This window comes from Mustela lutreola, chromosome 18 (genome assembly GCF_030435805.1).
Source record: "Mustela lutreola isolate mMusLut2 chromosome 18, mMusLut2.pri, whole genome shotgun sequence".
In the NCBI taxonomy this organism is placed as follows: domain Eukaryota; kingdom Metazoa; phylum Chordata; class Mammalia; order Carnivora; family Mustelidae; genus Mustela; species Mustela lutreola.
Window position 1 is genome coordinate 35913352 of NC_081307.1, and position 17099 is coordinate 35930450.

The window sequence follows — 17099 nt, forward strand, 5'->3', positions numbered from 1 at the left end:
AGAGGGGTCTGATTAACTGTCTCTGTGGGTCTAAGTGCATCAGTGGATGCTGTGGTTAAGCATGGGCTTTTGGGAGAGCAGGAAAGCATCAGTCTGTTCTCTCCTGCCTACTTCCTACGGATCCCTTCTGTGATTTGCCTCCACTCTGCTCAGAGAATTCCCTGCTACCCCCTACCTCTCTCTCCAAGGCCCTTGCAATGGGCCAGTTGTTGTTCCTGTTTCACTGTAGACAAATTAAGGGCAGAGAGCTAAGTGATCCAACCCAAATCAGGTAGGGTATCAGATGACATAACCAGGACACTAACCCAGCTCAATTCAAGGCAGAAAAGTCCGAGTATGGGCTTTTTCATCCTACACGACTCTGATGTTTCTGAGAAACACATATATGTTTCTCAGAATATTTCCTGGCCACAACCTCAGAGAGATGGACCCTGGCCAGGATGGGGGCTCAACCTCCTGGGGAAGGCACTGTCCCTGCAGGAGGGCATGTGACTCTGTGAGTTCCAGATGCCACTAGATGTGGGTGTGTGAGCAGAGGAATCAGCCCTCACCAGGAATGCTGATGCGTGGTCCTGGCCCCGACTCTAGCAATAACTGTGTTGTGGCTTTTTGTGACTCCTTGTGAGCACAGTAGGAAAACATGTCCTTCTCAACCTAAGCTCTTCATGACAATCAGTGAGTCGTATTTGTAAGAACAAAAATGAAAATTAGTCTGTCCAAAATGAAGGGAAACTGAGAGCTATTCCTGTAAGTGTCCCAAGCACAGCCCTCAGTGGACCAAGGTGTGCCCACTGGAGCTTGGCGCTCCCTCCTGTGATGACTTACACTGAGCCTTTACTTTGTACTTTTTTTTCCTTATGCTTTGTGTTGATTTGAATTCAATCTTTTCTGGAAAACATACAAATTCATTCAACCGCTATCCATTGAGCTCCTATCGTGTGACAAGCACTATTCTAGGTCCTAGAGATAAAGAGCCAACCACAGAAACCTCTGCCTGAATGGAGCTTACATTCTCATGGGGCAAATAAGTAAGAGGAAAGAGTAAATACCTTCACTCACCATTTATTTGAGAGCAGTGGAGCCTTATCTCAGAGTCACCCGGTTGGCAGATGGGTGGGATTCTCGGCCAAATGCTAACCTTCTGGTACTCATTTAGTGAAATGGTGAGACTAAAATTGGAAATAAAAACTTCTTGGGTCATGGGGCAGCAACACCACTCGGCTTTGTTGTTGTTGTTGTTGTTATTATTATTATTATTTCTAATGGACTTCCTTGTGCCTGGGAAATGGTGTCTCTGTGATTCGAATTGCATTTTCCTGATGATTACTGATGTTGAACACTTTCTGTGTGTCTTTTGGCTATTTGCATTTCTTCCGTGGAGAAATGTTTATTCAAGTCCTCTGCCCATTTTTAAATTAGGCTGTTTATCTAATTATTGGTGAATTATATCAAAGTTTTTAAAAAATATATAAAAATCTTTTGCCACTCTAAAATATTTTCAAACCCAGGGACATCTCTCATCTCTCCTTATGCCATCTTTCTCTGTATGACTATAATGCACACCAGAATAATTATCTTCCATGTTGGGACAAACAGAGCTTAAGTTCCTTTCAACCCTGTAATTATAAGAACCAATGACTGCATGACTAGATTAATGAGATTGTTCAATGAGCTCAGTTTCCTAGTTTGTCTTCTGTTGGGATGGCATGTCTAATTCTCCAACACTATTCACAAAATTCTTCCCTAGCAGTTATATCGGAGTCTGTGACTTGGAAACAGTAGATCTGTGGGTAAAGAAAGAAGTGGGTGATAAATTCTAATATGGCTCATGTATTTTTCTCCTAGGTGACCTACCTTCCCAACATAGCTCATAAAATTTCCAAACTATACAGAAAACAATTTCCAAACTCTAATCTCACAACTACTTGTATGCTGGTGGACTGCTAGAAAAAAAAAATACCATCCACATTTACCTTAAATCTTTTCCAAATCAGGTTAGTCTAGCTGGCAAGAAAGAATACCAGATATGAAACATGCTTCTTCAAGGCGACTTTTAACAAATGACCCATACATCTGGGTATATACATGCTAGAATTTGTACTGGACAGTAATTCTTGCATCTCCTAGCTATACATTCTCCATCCATGTGGGTGGATTCAGAATTATAATCATTCTTTGGAAGTCATGAGCCTAGGATGTATTCTTGACATGGAAGGCAGTTTTCTCAAGGATCGAATCGGGATTCTTATGCTTTTTTCACAACGGGAACATCTGGAGATCTGTTCAGAACAAATGCTCCAGAGAAAAAGAATTTCAAATTTTAACAGAGTTCTTATATATTGTTTGACCCCCACACATACACATCTTGATATCTTTTTTATGATTGCTTCGTTCATAGTTACTGATAGGGTGACCTTTTTTTGGCAAAGAGAGAAAAGCAGCATTTAGTTTCCAAACAGTTTTTCCTTAACCCCTATTTTCACATTTTTTAAAAGATTCTTTTAAATTAATTAATTTGTGTATTTATTTTGAAAGGGAGAGAGTGAGTGAGTGCCAGGGTTGGGGCAGAAGGGGAAGGAGAAGAAGAAGGGGAGAATCCTAAGCAGACTCCGCACTGAATGAGGAGCCTGATCCGGGGCTCAATCCCATGATCCTGAGATCATGACCTGAGCCAAAAACAAGATCAAACGCTTAACTGACTGAGCCACCCAGGGGCTCTCTGAACTCCTATTTTCATAGATATTTTTACAAGATACAGAAAGTCCAGTGAATCAGGCTATCCTTCATTAGGACCCACTGTCTTTGCTTCATCTTTTAGCCCTGGAATGTCCAAAGTTGAATTTCAGGCCCTCATCTCTTCTGGCCACCTGCATTGATCACCTAGGTCTTTGCTCACCTCCAGAACTCTGAGGCCACCACTTGACTTCTCATTGAAATCCCTTGTCTGAGGAAGATGCATGGTCAGATATGGTTGTGGATGAAGTAAATCAGGTAGGAGACCACCTAAAAGAACTCATATGCAGCTGTTATAAAAAATGAAGATACTCTCCATGCACCTAAGTAGACAACTTCCTGATTTTTAATACATAAATTAGATTTGCCACATTTAAAAATATAATGCAGTGTGTTGTGTCTGGCTTTTTCCCATGCAGGATGTCTGTGCGGCACATCCGTGCTGTAACCATCTGTGGTGATGGCTTATTGGTTTTATTACTGAGTGGAATGTGCTACATGGTTTGTAGTCTGCTGATGGCCATCATGAAGGAGGCTATAACAACGTTCTTGGGCATGTCTCTTAGTGCACAGGGGCTTATGTCCATTGGGTATACACCTGGAAGTGTATTTCTGTGACCAATTCATGTGTTCCTGCAGCCCAAACAAAAGTTTCCTGAGGGCCCATGGCTCTCTCCCAGTACAGCACCTATTGTAAAGAGCCCCTCACAGCTGTTGGTTCTCTTTCTGGGGCAACCTTGGTGTACCCAGCTGTCGGCGAAGCCCTGCTTCTCCCAATACCAAGAAGTCTGTCTATTTTTAGGCAGAAAGGAAGAGTATCTAGTACCTTCTGCCCACAGTCTTACTCAGTAGACCAGATAAATGTGCTCATTCCTGATCAGTGTTCCCAAAAACCTATAAATGTCCCATTTTTGTGTCTTGGCTACTCCACTCCACTGTTTTGTTGGCTTGGTTTTTCTGCACAGCAGGGCTGGGAGAGCCGGAGGGAACCTTGAACCATGAAGGGCCTCTTACTTTTCAGTGTCCTCTTCTGTTTGGTCCAAGTGAACTCAGGTAAATATCTCCTGGCTGGTGCAGAAACCTACTGGAGGTGACCAGAGCAGGTAGGGCAGGAACCCCAGGGACGATGCCCGTGTGGAGGGCTGGGGTGTCTGTGTACTGGTAATGGTGCTGGTGGACCCCTCCGCAGCTCAGCTCAGGACTATTTGGATCTTCTTGGGAAGAGTTTTTTAGAAAGTGAAATATGAGTTATCGGGGTCATCTAACACAGACAAAGGCTCTGATACACATAGGAAACACTCACTACAGTCTGAGAAAAGTTCCCAGGAGGAAATGACAGTCCCATGAATGTCAGCGCTGGAAGGGATGATGGGTCATCCATGGCGGCCCTGTGCTGTACCGGGAGAGGACACTGAGCTCCTGGAGAGCAACAGCAGTGAGTGACTTATATCTAGGACAGCATTCCTCCAGCACCCCCCACCCCAGGGGGTTAGTTCTACAGGAGAACGCTGAGGCATCACAGGTTAAACAAACTCTCCAAGGAGAGAGAATTAGCTCCTGGAGGAGGTAAGACTAGAGTGCAGATCCCCAGGTCCCTAGGCTTGTGGTACTTCTACCTTCATTGCTGTGGGGCCCGTGTCTTCATGTGGCTGTCTCCCCCACAAGCCACAGCAGAGGCAATACAGGATCCCAGGGTAGGCCCCGGCTGTTGTGAGATCTTGCACAGGGTTGTTTTTTAAATTGTGCAAGTCCAGGGCTCCTGAGTGGCTCAGTCGGTAAAGCGTCTGCTTTCGGCTCAGGTCATGATCTCAGGGTCCTGAAATCAGGCTCCGAGTTGGGCTCCCTGTTTTCAGTCAACCTGCTTCTACCTCTCCCTCTACCTCTCCCCCTGCTGTGGTCTCTCTTTCTCTCTACCAAACAAATAAATAGAGCCTTTAAAAATAAAATAAAATAAATCGTGCAAGATCAACACTGTGGAAATTTTGTGGTTTTTGTTGGTTTTCGTGGTCATTGTAGGTGACATTTGTGGACCTGACATCAGAACTGTCATTCAACCATCTCATTCCCAAATAGGGAGTGCTTTTTTTTTTTTTTTTTTTTTTTTTAAGATAGAATTGACAAAGGACTTTATACTAGATTCAGATAAACAGCATAGTGATCCTGTATTCATATGTATTGTGAAATGACCACCACAAGAAACCTAGTCAACGTTTGTCACCATACATAATTACACTTTTTTTTCCTTGTGACAAATGGAAAACACTTTCCATATTGGGGGGTTGTCCTTGACCTCCAAGTTCACAAGTCATGGTGAAGAAAAAGGTTTTCTTTTCCTCTTTTCATTGTAAGACATGAAACTAAAAATGGGACCGCAAGCTGAGAATCAGAACTATTTCGTTTTTTTAGAGATGGAGACCACCTCTCCCTCATTCCTCTCTGTTCTCTGAAACGTCTTGGCTTTCCCCTAATTCACTAACTCCTGTCTGTCACCAGGAAGCTTGAGAATCCTGATGTAATAATTTAGGATGAAATCTATACCCTTCTGGAAACAATTTTTATTTTTTTGGAGAAATCTCACTTACACTCTTTTTAAAAAAATTTATTCTGTTATTTTAGTCACCATACAGTACATCATTATTTTTTGATGGAGTGTTCCATGACTTATTGTTGGTGTAGAACATTTGAGGTGTAGGTTATTGTTCCTGTTTTAAAGCTAAGAAACCAAACCTCAGTTAAACTGGACTTAGTCCAAAGACATGGAACTTTGGAGGAACATAGTAAATATTCAGAGCTGTGGGCCAGGGTCATCTTTTTCTCTCTCTACCATTTGAACTCAATAGCAACTCTATTATATTGTATCAACAGGGGATATTCCACCTGGAATCAGAGATGTTATCTGCCTTACGGAACATGGAACCTGCAGACTTTTCTTCTGCCATTTTGGTGAGAAAAAGGCGGAAATATGCTCCAACCCCTGGAATAGGTGCTGCCTGCCAGCTACTGAGGCAGAAAGAAAAAACAAACCAGAGACGTACAGCAAAAACTAAGGCAAAACGGATAAAGCTGAGACCTAACATGTAAGCTTCTGGAAGGCAGGAGGGCTCCTGAAGCATCCCAAGGACGTGGAAGGACGTGTGGCTCATCGCAGGTGTTCAATAAATGTTTGTTGAATGAATCCAGCAGCAAGGGTGAAGGTCTGATGAAAAAATTTTCCTAAAAGCTTGCTTACTTGACCTCTTCTGTTTTTTTTTTTTTTTCTTAAAGAGTCTCAGAAATGTGTAATAACCTACCTCCTTTGCCTGTTCCTGAGAGTGTGTCTCACTGACCCACAGACAGGGGTGGACTAGACACCAAGCAACCAGAATGATCTCATCTACAGAGGGACAGAAATGCAGTCAGTCAGTCTTCTGGCCCCTTTCCCACCAACGTATAGTACATCACTAGTTTCTGATGTAAGGTTCAGTGATTCATTAGTTACGTATAACACCCAGTGCTCACCACATCACGCGCCCTCCTTCATGCCCAGCTGAACCCCCCCTGCCCCCCACTCTGTAACCCTCAGTTTGTTTCCCTGCATCCAGAGTCTCTCCAGCTTGTCGCCCTCTGATTTCTAGTGGAAGCCAGGTCTGGTCTGGGGTGCCCGCTCAGTGAGGTAAGCAGCTGACTCTTGATTTCAGCTCAGGTCATGCATGATCTTGGGGTCCTGAGATCAAACCCCACATCGGCTCCTCGCTCAGCATGGAGTCTACTTGTCTACTTGTCCCTCTCCCTCCCCCTCTGCACATGCATTTTCTCTCTCTCTCTCTCTCTCTCAAATAAATAAATAAATATTTTTTGAAAAGAGGAGCACCTGGGTGGCTCAGTCGGTGAAGCATCTGCCTTGGGCTTAGATCATGATCCCGGGGTCCTGGGATCGAGCCCCACATATGGCTCCCTGTCAGCGGGGAGCCTGCTTCTCTCCGTCTCTGTGCTTGCACCGTCTCTCTCTCTCTCAGGTAAATAAATAAAATCTTAAAGAAAGAAATAGAGAAAAAGAAATCAGGCCTGGTGTGGCTTTCAATGGGGGAAATGTTATCTTTCTTGAATGGGCAATGTGGATGTGAGGAGGAAAACCTACAGCATTGCCCGGCACAAAGCTGGCCCCTGGGGTGTTCGCTGGGGCTCAGAGGGACAGACTTGAGGTGAAGGTAAGGAGGACCAGGAAGAGGGTCGGGTGTCCAGGATGTCCGCAGTGACCTCCTTTCGCTTTCCTCTCTCCTGGGAAGGAACCAGATGGGACCCTGCCCAGATGTCTAGATGCGCCCAGGGACCTGGATTCAGGTTCTTGCTTGCCTTTCTGAAATACTGAACAAATTACTTCATATCCGTGATACTTTTTGAAATTATCCCGTTGTACATGGTCTTACAAAGACCTAGTATGTTTCTAAGTTGAGGTAAAAACTCCTCCAATTGTTACTTCCCAAAGCCAGAGCCTACCTTGGCGGGCCCACAGCGGGTCGGTACCAGAACCTACCTCGAGAGGGCGCGTTGCTGCCTTCGGAGCGCGCAAACCTGATCTTCTAACGCGGCGTGGAGAGAGAGGCTCGGGGTCGCTGAACGAAGCCGCTGGTGGAGTCAGTTCTGGGCTGAGAACAAAGGGAGCCTGAATTAGCAACCCTTCCAGCCTGCATTTCTTGGCGTTAGATAAATTATAGTGTCTTATTCATTTCTGCCCCACGATAGGTTTGTGGGAATTAACTGAATGGATCAGGATAGGTACGAAGGTGTCACCGCGCAGCTCTTCTTTGGTGGGGGGAGGCAGGTGGCTGCAGAAAGATGAATAATGACAGCAGAGCCTGCTGGAGTCCTGCTGTAGCTGGTCTGCTGGCGTTTTGACCCCCAGCAGTGACCAGCGCTGAGCAGCCTCTGCTGTCAGGAAACAGCAGAAGGGTGTGTGTGTGGGGGGGGGGGCTCAGAAGAGCCTCCCCAGGTTCTAACCTCAGTCTGCCACTGAGCTGTGCTCCCTGACTGCCTCCCCCAGGGATTTACAGGAGAGACTCGGGTAGGATTATAAATCACATAAAAATGGTTGAGGGCACTGCCTCCTGCCTTTGGGTCCCAGATCTGTCTCAACCTGGGGACTTACGAGGACAACCTCGGCCTTGCTCTCAGACACGTGCATCACACAGTTAGGGGCAGCTGGGAGGAGGTGTGGGCAGACTTGCAGCAGTGGCAAGCCTTTTCTCTTGGTGGAACCGGAGTTGGGAGCAAGAACCCTCCACTGATCCAAGGAGGGGCTGAGTTTCCTGATGGCTGGGGGCCCCAGGCAGCCAGCTGGAGGCAGAGGGGCCAGGCTGTGGCTGACAGGATCCAGTGTTTTATACCTGGCAAGTCTGTACATCTTCCCCATAGCTCCTTTTTCTAAGACAAGTATCATCTTCCCCACTGAACCTCTCCAAGACTCAGCCGCCTCTTTGAGATGACTTAGTATGTAACTAGGGATGACAGAATGTTCCTTCCCTGCAATCATATGGGTTCGAATGTCCCCTCCAGTGGAACCTTCTCTGACCCCCTGCCCTGAATTTCTGCAGGCAGAATCAATGGCTGCACCCCTCATGCCTTCCTCTTAGGGGCTCTGCCTCTGTGATGCAGTTATCCAGCCATTATCCATTGCCATGCCTACCTCTCCTGCTAAACTAGGTGATCCTTCACTCAGTTCTGGGCCTCACTCCTATTTAAATGATTAGTGACCAGCCAAGCTCAATGTGAAAAGGGTGAAGAAATGAATCAGTTAATCCACGTCTCAAGCACAGGTCTTCAGTCCACTGGCACCGTCGTTACTGATCTTCACATAGAACATGGGGATGCCAGGGAACCCGGACACCCCCTGAAGCCTGCAGCCCTGTCTCTTTCGTCACTGCTGGTCAGGGAGTGGGACAGAGCCCTTGCTAGCCCTGCCCTGTTATACAGCCTCACAACTGAGCTCAGAGCCGGCTCCTTTTCAGGGGGGTTAGTGGCTCCCCTGTGGGCAGTACGGGGCACAGAACATGGGCTGGAGATGCCTTAGGGAGTCCTCCTGGATCCTGAGTCCCCAGAAGGAGCATTTGCCTGCTGTCCCCTGCCTCTCGGCCATAGAATCTTAGACAAAAAAGGGAGCTGAGAGACCATTTGATAAAAACCATGTCCTCCGAAAGACAGCAGGCTGTCACGGGAAGACTCTGGAAGAAGCAATCAAAACGGCCGAGCTGGGTTTAGCTTGCAGTTCAAGACGGCCATGTAAGAAGGCTCTGAATGCACCTCCTCCAGGGAACACCCCAAATTAGTGTCGGGACCAGAACAGATCTCTCTGCCTGGGGCACAGGGGAAAAGCCACGGTTTAAAAGAGCCACCAGCATGTAAAAGAGCACAAGAGCTCAGCCAAGCAGTGCGGATACGCTGCAGAGAAAGGTGAGAAGCCTGTCCTCTCGCTGCCTCTGAAGGTGAGATGTCACCACCAGATCCTGCGCCCGGACAACCTCTGGCAGGGGCAGACAAGCACGCTAATGTCACTGCCATGTCTCTTGGGCCAAACCCTGCATCCTCACGCCGGGCAGAGTCGGACTCCCACAGACTGACTGTCTACCATCTAAATAGCACCTGTCTGCTGAGGCAGCGCACCAATACAGGGATGGAATGGGTTTATTACAAACCAAACAAGAACACCCTTCAAAAGAGTCCTTTTGGAAAGCCACAGGCCATCTACATAAACAATAATGCTGCAATCGCTCGACATATTAAAATTCCTCCTTCGGAACTGTCTTAGCAATCCTCTTCCATAAAAACTCAGAAAGAATCTAGTTCAGCACCACCGTAAACTTCACCAGCCAAAGAAACCAAAAGCCCCAGGAGGTCAGAAATCTGCCCATGGTCGGGGGGCGACCTCCCTCACTCGGGGGAGAAGGAAGCCTCAGCCAGACGCAGGAACCGTGAAGAGCGGCCACGTCTGCAATGCAGGGTGTCCTCATCGTGGCTGGATGCCAGATGGACCTGCGCTTTGCAACCGTCCCCCTCGCTGGAAGGCAGGCCGGTGGTGCCCCACTGACGGGTTATTCCCCAGGTGACTCCATGGGAGACAGGCATGTCTCCTCTGCAGGGAAGCACCTGTCTGCCGAAGTCTGAGAACTCAGGCGGGGAGGGGCCTGGCTGGGAGCGGCTGATGCCCACGGTCACCCAGAGGGAGGCCCCAGGAAGGGTTCAGAGAGCATCAGCTTGGGGCCCAGGGATGTATGACTCTGGCTGGGTCTGCTTGCGTCCAGGTCCAGAAGAATTCACATGCTAAATGCCAAGGGACACAGGTGGTTTTCGGGGTATCCCTGCCGGCGTCACCTGTCAGCTCCTTGGCAATAGCTCCAGGGTGAGGGGCTTCATGAGCTCCTGTCTCGGTTCATCTCAGGAGCAGGTCTGAGTGTGCTCATAACACAGGTGCAACGTGTAAGGCTCAGAGCAGGGAAGCAGCTTACCCGGAGCCACACAGCGCTCAGGGGGGGCAGGCCTGTCTGGATCTGCCAGGAAGCCAGCACAATGGAGTATATTATTTTGAGGTTTCAGAGGCTGGGCTGAGGTCATGTAGGCAGGTGATATTTAGACATTGAAAACAAGTCCACGGTGGGCCCTCTCCCCTCCACCTCGTTCCCGCCTCCTACCAAATCTAGAGGAAGCAGCGTCCACACAGCGTCCCGTCCAGCTCTCTCTAACTTCACGAGTACTGACGTGAGGATCGGCGTGATCTTGGCAGTGATCGTAAAAGAGCAGGAGCTGCGAGTGGCCTTTTCTACCACACCCACGATCCGCACTGAGGTGTGTGTCATTGTCCGGATTTGGGGAGGGGTGAATTAACACTCGCAGAGCAAAGAGACCTGCCCGAGACCACACAGCTAGTGAAGCAGCAGGAAGGGGTGTGTATTCCACACAGCTAACGAGCTGCAGAGGAGAGCCCAGGAGAGCTTGGGCTCTCCTCTCTTGCCATTTGGGTGTCTGTGCGGAAGGTGTCAGGGGTTCTGCCGAGGCTCCTGGAACCCCAGATGTGGGCAGGGTAGGAAGCGAGTTCTGGGCTTTCCACTCCCTGTCCCGGTTCCCGCGAACATGCTTCTTCCTTCCACCCGAGCACCCACGGACACTTGGAATCTGTTTGCATTTCTCCACTTGGAAGCCTGAAAAGAACAAGAGACGTGGAGACTCTGGCTGGAGGCTGTTGTAGAAGCCCACTGCGGCCTTCCCTTACCCCCGGAGCTGTCTGCGGTGTAGACGTCGCCTCTGCAGCTCGGGCAGTGGAGGGGGAGGGGTGGTTGCAAACACAAGAACCACCCGCCAGGGTGTCCGAGGCAGGGCTGAGCTCTCCGGCCATGGCCACGGCCATGGGGTGGGTCGGCGCGGCAGGTGCATAGAGGGCGAAGAAGGAAGATGCGCACATGGTGGAGCCGGGTGAGCTGGCTCCGGGCCCCGGGGAGAATGGGGCCTCCTACAGGGTGGAGGTCGGCTCCCAAACCACAGGGAACATGGTGACAGGAAATGACGAGTACAGGAGTGAGTGTCCAGGGAGCACGGGGAGGAAGGGAAGCGGAAGAAACGAAGGAAGGAAGTTAGTGAATCCTCCTCATGGCATCTGCAAGGGTGATCAGACCCGCTCTTACTAGAATGTAGGGAGGCTCAGAAACTGTCCCCACTCCCGCATCCCGCTGGCCCCACCCCTGCAGCCCAGGTGGGTCAGCAGCTACCAATGAGACCATCAGACTCTCCCCGGCGTGGCCCAGGGTGGGCGCTCGCACCTAGAGGCAGGAATGCGGCCGGAGCTGAAGTCCCCTGCGAGGAAGGCTTCTCAGCCTGGCCGTGCCTCTGCATCCTTCTCGCTGTGTGAGGAGCTCTCTCTACACAAGCCCCTCTGTGGGAGCAAAGCCAGCCGAGGCCAGAACGACTGGGAGGCAGGAGGGCAACTGAGGCACGGCGGAGGCGCTCACACCCACGGGGTGAGGGAGCGGAGGCCCAGCCCTTTCCCAGCAGACCCGGCCGTGCGGGAGGCAGCCCAGTGCTCCCTGGGATTCTTGCCTGCCTGCCCCACGGAGAGCAGAGTCACAGTGACTCACAGAACTGGGTGTTCAGGGTGATGCCTGATGCTGGGTGTGGCACCTGCCACAGGTGTGCATGACCGAAGGAACTGGAAAAGCTGCACTTTTCACTTGATCGTTGTCACTGTCTTGCCACAGGGAGGAACCCGGAGGAGCACAGACGGTGAGGTCTGTCCCTAAGCCAGGGGAGTGTCCTCGCTCTTTAGAAATCATCTTCCTCTAGAGCTGTGGTTCATGATGCCTCATGCCTCTCATGCCTCATTGGCAGCTTTTCACACTTCCTCATTAGGCCCCAGGCACCACCTGTAGGGATCTGATGGGCTCCTTGGTTGTTTCTGGGAAGGTACCAAGGGAAGCTATTGTGCGTTCAGAGCTGAGAACCATGGCCGAGTCCTCCCAGCTGTGGCCCCCGCTGCCCGACCTCCACGCAGCAGATGATGTCCCCTTCCCCAACGGTCCTGCAAACTCCCCATCACTCTTGAAAGGGACCTTGCAGGGACAGAATATTTTACTGATGTTTCTGGACACCTTATCAAAAGAAGGGTAAAAACCTAAAGTCTGGCAAATTAATGTATTCCCCACGTTCTAGAAGGAAACTTCCTTTGCTTAGATCCTTTAGAAAGCTGTGTCCTGGAGTGTTCTTCCCGTTCCAGCCGTAGTCTCCTGCGCCCGGACTGTCCTTCTTCAGTCGAGCGCCATGCTCTCCCCCAGCCCCGCTATGGTGAGGGGGTTCCTCTTCCCTCCCCCACCTCTTTCCATTCACTCGAACAAGCTGGAGTGGCCCTTTGGGCGGCAGCAGGACAACCAGGGGTGTCTGGGGACAGTCACGGCCCGGGGGAACGTTAAGCTGGGAGCGGCTGGGCTTTCTAAGGATGGTGTGGGTGGTCCCACGCCTCCGGCTGGCCTCGTGAGTGACTGTAAGGGGCGCGCGCCCAGCTCTCTCTCCAGCTCCTGACCGTGTTCGAGCGGCGCCTCCCCAGGACAGGCACTGGGTTTTGAAGAGGACAGGCTTCACTCAGAGGGAGGAAGGGAACAGTTCCCTGATTGCTAAGATGGTTCTCACTTCCCGGAGAGTCAGGACACCATTGTTCAACAAAGTAGCATTTGGTTTCTGTCCTGCTGCTCCTTGAGGCTCCCTGCGATCAACAAAGTAGCATTTGGTTTCTGTCCTGCTGCTCCTTGAGGCTCCCTGCTCGTTAAGGAGCGCCTCCCCCGCTTCATATCCCAGCGGAGGGGCTGGATTCTCCCAGTTAGGATCCAATCAAATGACCACGTCCTCCTGGAGAAGGTGAGGACGGTGGGCTGGGGAAGTTGGGACCTTCAAAGAAGAACAAATAAGAGTAGGGGTAGGAAAACGAATAGCCACCTCGTTTATTTGCCCATGTAGAAGTAAAAATAGAAATCGATGTCGCACACTAGAGAAAGGGGCTTTTCTCTTTGTAGGAGACTGTCTCCAAAGGATGAAAAATGCCTGTAACCTTCTCTGAGCTCAGGCTTGTGTGGAAGGAAGGATAGAGCTTGAGGGATTTAAAAAAAAAAAAAAAAAAATGAAGGTTGGTTCATATCTCTGTTACCTTATTCCCCATGACCTTCAACGGATGTCACTACAGAGCTCTGTGGCTGGGCTTGCTGACGGAAAAGGCTGTGTCTGTCCTGGCCCTGCTTTCCCACGTGAGCCTTGGAGGCACCTGGTGGCCAGAAGAGGCTGCCTGAAAATCCCCCCGGCTGGCTACAGAGGGTGGTCCTAGGGGCTGGAACACTGCAGCCAGTCAGGAAGAGACCTCTGGTGTGGAAAGACTCCGAGACTGGACACCGCTGCACCATCCTCAAAGGCGGAGATAGAGAGACCCCCAGGCAGTGTGCGTGTGCATGGGCACGCGTGCACACATGCTCACGCACATGCACACACTCACACACACACACACACACACACACACACACACGGTGATGAAAAACAGAGAACACCGTAAGAGACAGATAAGGACAGACGCAGGAACACAGACAGTGATGACATGAGGCAGAGAGAAAACAAGAGCAGGGCAGAGAAGGATGGAGCTCAGCCCACAGCAGCGACGCCGAGAGACCAGGAAAAGATACAGATATTTGGGGATGGTTCCAGGGAAAGACAGGCCATTCCAGTTAGACTGAAAAGACAACGAAATATTTGGGTACACATAATAGTTCTTGCTTATTGAGAAAGTGGGCGTAGCTTTGTAGTGGGTCTGCAGGTGGATACTTGGAGCTTCCGCATCTCTCCAAGGAAGAGGTAAATACTCAAAGTCAGTAAAGTGGGACATCTAATAGACACTTCAGGGACCTGAACAAAGCAGCCTGTGACACTGAGCACCCAGTCTCTTGAAGAAAATCTAGTTCCCAAGAGGCTACAGGGAACCAACTGTACAGAAGCAAATCTCGCCCCTTTGGAATGTAGCACCCCAGCCCTTTCATCCTGTCCTGTGAACAAGAGTCTCTTTTGTTCACAGCACTATGAACACAATGGGCGGGTCGTCCCCAATGGTCAGTCTCCAGGAGAATTAAAATCCGGGCCATGATCAAAATTATTTTTCTAAAATATGTACCACTTGTGACAACATGTAGATATTGATGATATTTTTGTTAATCCCACCTAACCCCCAGGTTTTATAGGTTATCCTCAGCTGGACATGTTCCATGCTGGGTGTGCAGGTCTGAGCAGGTGTTGTGAACTATGCACGTGTGTACCTAAGTAGTGTGCTAAAGCCAGGATTTGGCCCGAGGCTGGAGAGCTTCCTAAAACAGACATCTTGTGAAATGCTTATAACGAAACCCAAGTATGCCCTCAACACAAGATACATTTTGAGTCATGGTAGTTTAAATCGGCATGTGCATATATCCCTATCTTAGATAGATTGTGTTTTTCATGAGCTGATAATGCCTGGCACCCGAAAGAATGAGACTCTAAATGCAGGCAACACAGAAAAAGAGAAACGATGAGTGCAGGGACTGTAGGGGCTGGAGAGGAAGGAGGCAGATGGAGCAATGGAAGGCGGAGCCACAGGGGCTGTGTCTGGGACAGGGTCCATCAGGTGAGGGGCAGCGAGGACCTGCACCTGGTGGGAGAAGGGAAGGGTCCGAGCCCTGTCAGGTCAGGAGCAGAGAGAATACACGGAAGTGTAGCTTCTCTCTGATCTACGTGAATTCTGTAATTGGGTGTGGGCGTGTGTGCGGGTGTATGTGTGCACAGGTGAGTGCTGAAGTGTGTTTTTCTGTAAAGGTTGTGGGAGGAAGGAGAGGTCTTTCAGATGTGTGGCAGAGAGAAGGAAGAACGCAGGTGTTGTTACAAACCACGTACACCTCCTGTCCAGGCTCGGAGCTGGGGCTTTCCCGACGTCCATGCAGCAGAATGTGTGGGTACAGTTCATACGACACAGACAGCATTTCACAAAGGGCCTGGGGAGCCAAAATGGGCCAATTTCCTAGACTGGAACACCTTTGCTCTGTTATAGGAAAGATCCCAAAGCAAGATCAGACATAACTTAAATGACCCCTGAAAGCCCATCAGAGCCAGGCATTTTGAAGAAGTGAGACAAGCCAGTGAAAGACAGTGAGTGGGGTTCTGAGTGGGGGTTTGTATTCGATGTAAAGGGGCAGAGATCTTTGGCTATATCTTGCAATTCCCATGTATGAGTGTGGGCCCTAGTGGTTAAATCGTTACACTTTTCTGAAGAAACCAAAGATATGGACTTTTATACAGAATCTTTTCTCCTTTAAATGTTGGCAACTGACAGCAAAATAAGTTGGGAGGCTCAGTTTCACCCATGGATTTCCAATTCTTTAGGTGTCGCTGTGACTGCATTCAATGAACTATGAGGATTTAGATTTGTAAGAACCTCAGAAGTGCATGACCCCGCTCCCTTTGGCAGGCAGAGGGGAAATGGAAGGTCCAGATGGGTAAGCAGCTAACCTACATCCACGTGAACCCTGGCTCCAGAAGGCGGGCCTCCAGATGTCTTGTGTTTTACGCTATACCTCACTGTGGTGGTTACCCATGGCACAACAACAAATGCGGAGTGTCTGTGGGTTTCTGTGGGTTATGGGAACCATGCACAGCTTGGCTGGGTGCTTCTGGATCAAGGCACTCATGATGTTCCGGTCAAGCTGTTAGCCAGGGCTGTAGTTCAACCGAAAGCTCAGCAGAGAATGATGTGCTTTGTGAAGCTCACCCATGTGGTCCTTGGCAGAAGTAGATTCCTTGAAAGCTGTTAGATTAAGGTTCACTTGTGTTCCTCACTGGGTTGACCAGAAGTTTCCCTTAGTTCCTTGCCAAATGGGCCTTTCCGTAGGGCAGCCGTAAATATGGCATCTGGCTTCCCTTAAAGTCAGCAAGTCAGAGTAGAGGGACACCCCAAATGGAATCCATGGTCTTTTATAACCTAATCCCAGAAGTGGGATTCTACGTGTTGGAAATGTGTCAATGAGGTGAGCCCACAGAGAAAAGGAAGGGATGACACAAGGGCCTGAGCACTAGAATGTGAGGCTCATCAGAAGCCTTTTAGAGGCTGCCTTCTCTCTCCTAGTCTCACAAATGCAAGCCAGGGGTCTGCAAGCCGGGAGGCACTGGCTACAGCCAGCTGTTACCTATTTTTACAAATAAAGTTTTATTGAAACAAAGCCACGCCCGTTTGTTGCATATTGCTTAGGGCCACTTTGGCACACACACACAGAGCTGAGTAGTTGCAACAGTAACTGTATGATCAGCAAAACCTCATTTTCTTTTTACTGTACAGTCCTTTACAGAAAAAAGTTTCCTGCTTCCTGACGTACGCAACCCAAAAAACTTCTTTTTTTGAAATGTGGAAGAGGAAGTTGACATAGAGATACAAAATTCATCGTTTGCTTGCATATTTCTTTATGCTCTGGTGTCCTATGTGCCATGGTGGCCCCTTCCATGAGGCACTTATCTGAGAGTTCTCAAAACAGAAACAGCTCTGAGGTCCGGGTTGAGTGGGTGAGATATGGCTTCATGTACCGCAGTCCTGTTGCTTTCTTTCCCACCACATGACATCATATACCTTCCCACTGGAAACCCCACTTAGGAAACTGTTGGCCAAAAAATGGGTATGAAGCATAGTTATGTGTAAATGTTGGATCACTAAATTGTACACCTGAAATTAATATTATCCTGTATGTTAACTAACTGGAATTTAAATAAAAACTAAAACAAACAAATAAAACAATTATCGTGACTTGAGGTGGTAAAGTGACCTAATCCTAATTCAGTGTAACCTGTGAACCTGTCTGGGCTCC

At 49.2% G+C, this 17099-nt stretch overlaps 1 protein-coding gene across 1 annotated transcript; it reads left to right on the forward strand.

The window, feature by feature from the left end:
• The first annotated feature begins 3731 nt into the window (after positions 1-3731).
• SPAG11B (sperm associated antigen 11B) lies at positions 3732-5780 on the forward strand. Its single transcript, XM_059155970.1, has 2 exons — positions 3732-3786; positions 5599-5780. The coding sequence occupies exons 1-2, from the start codon at positions 3732-3734 to the stop codon at positions 5778-5780; spliced, it is 237 nt and encodes a 78-aa protein (XP_059011953.1).
• Positions 5781-17099: the final 11319 nt, after the last annotated feature.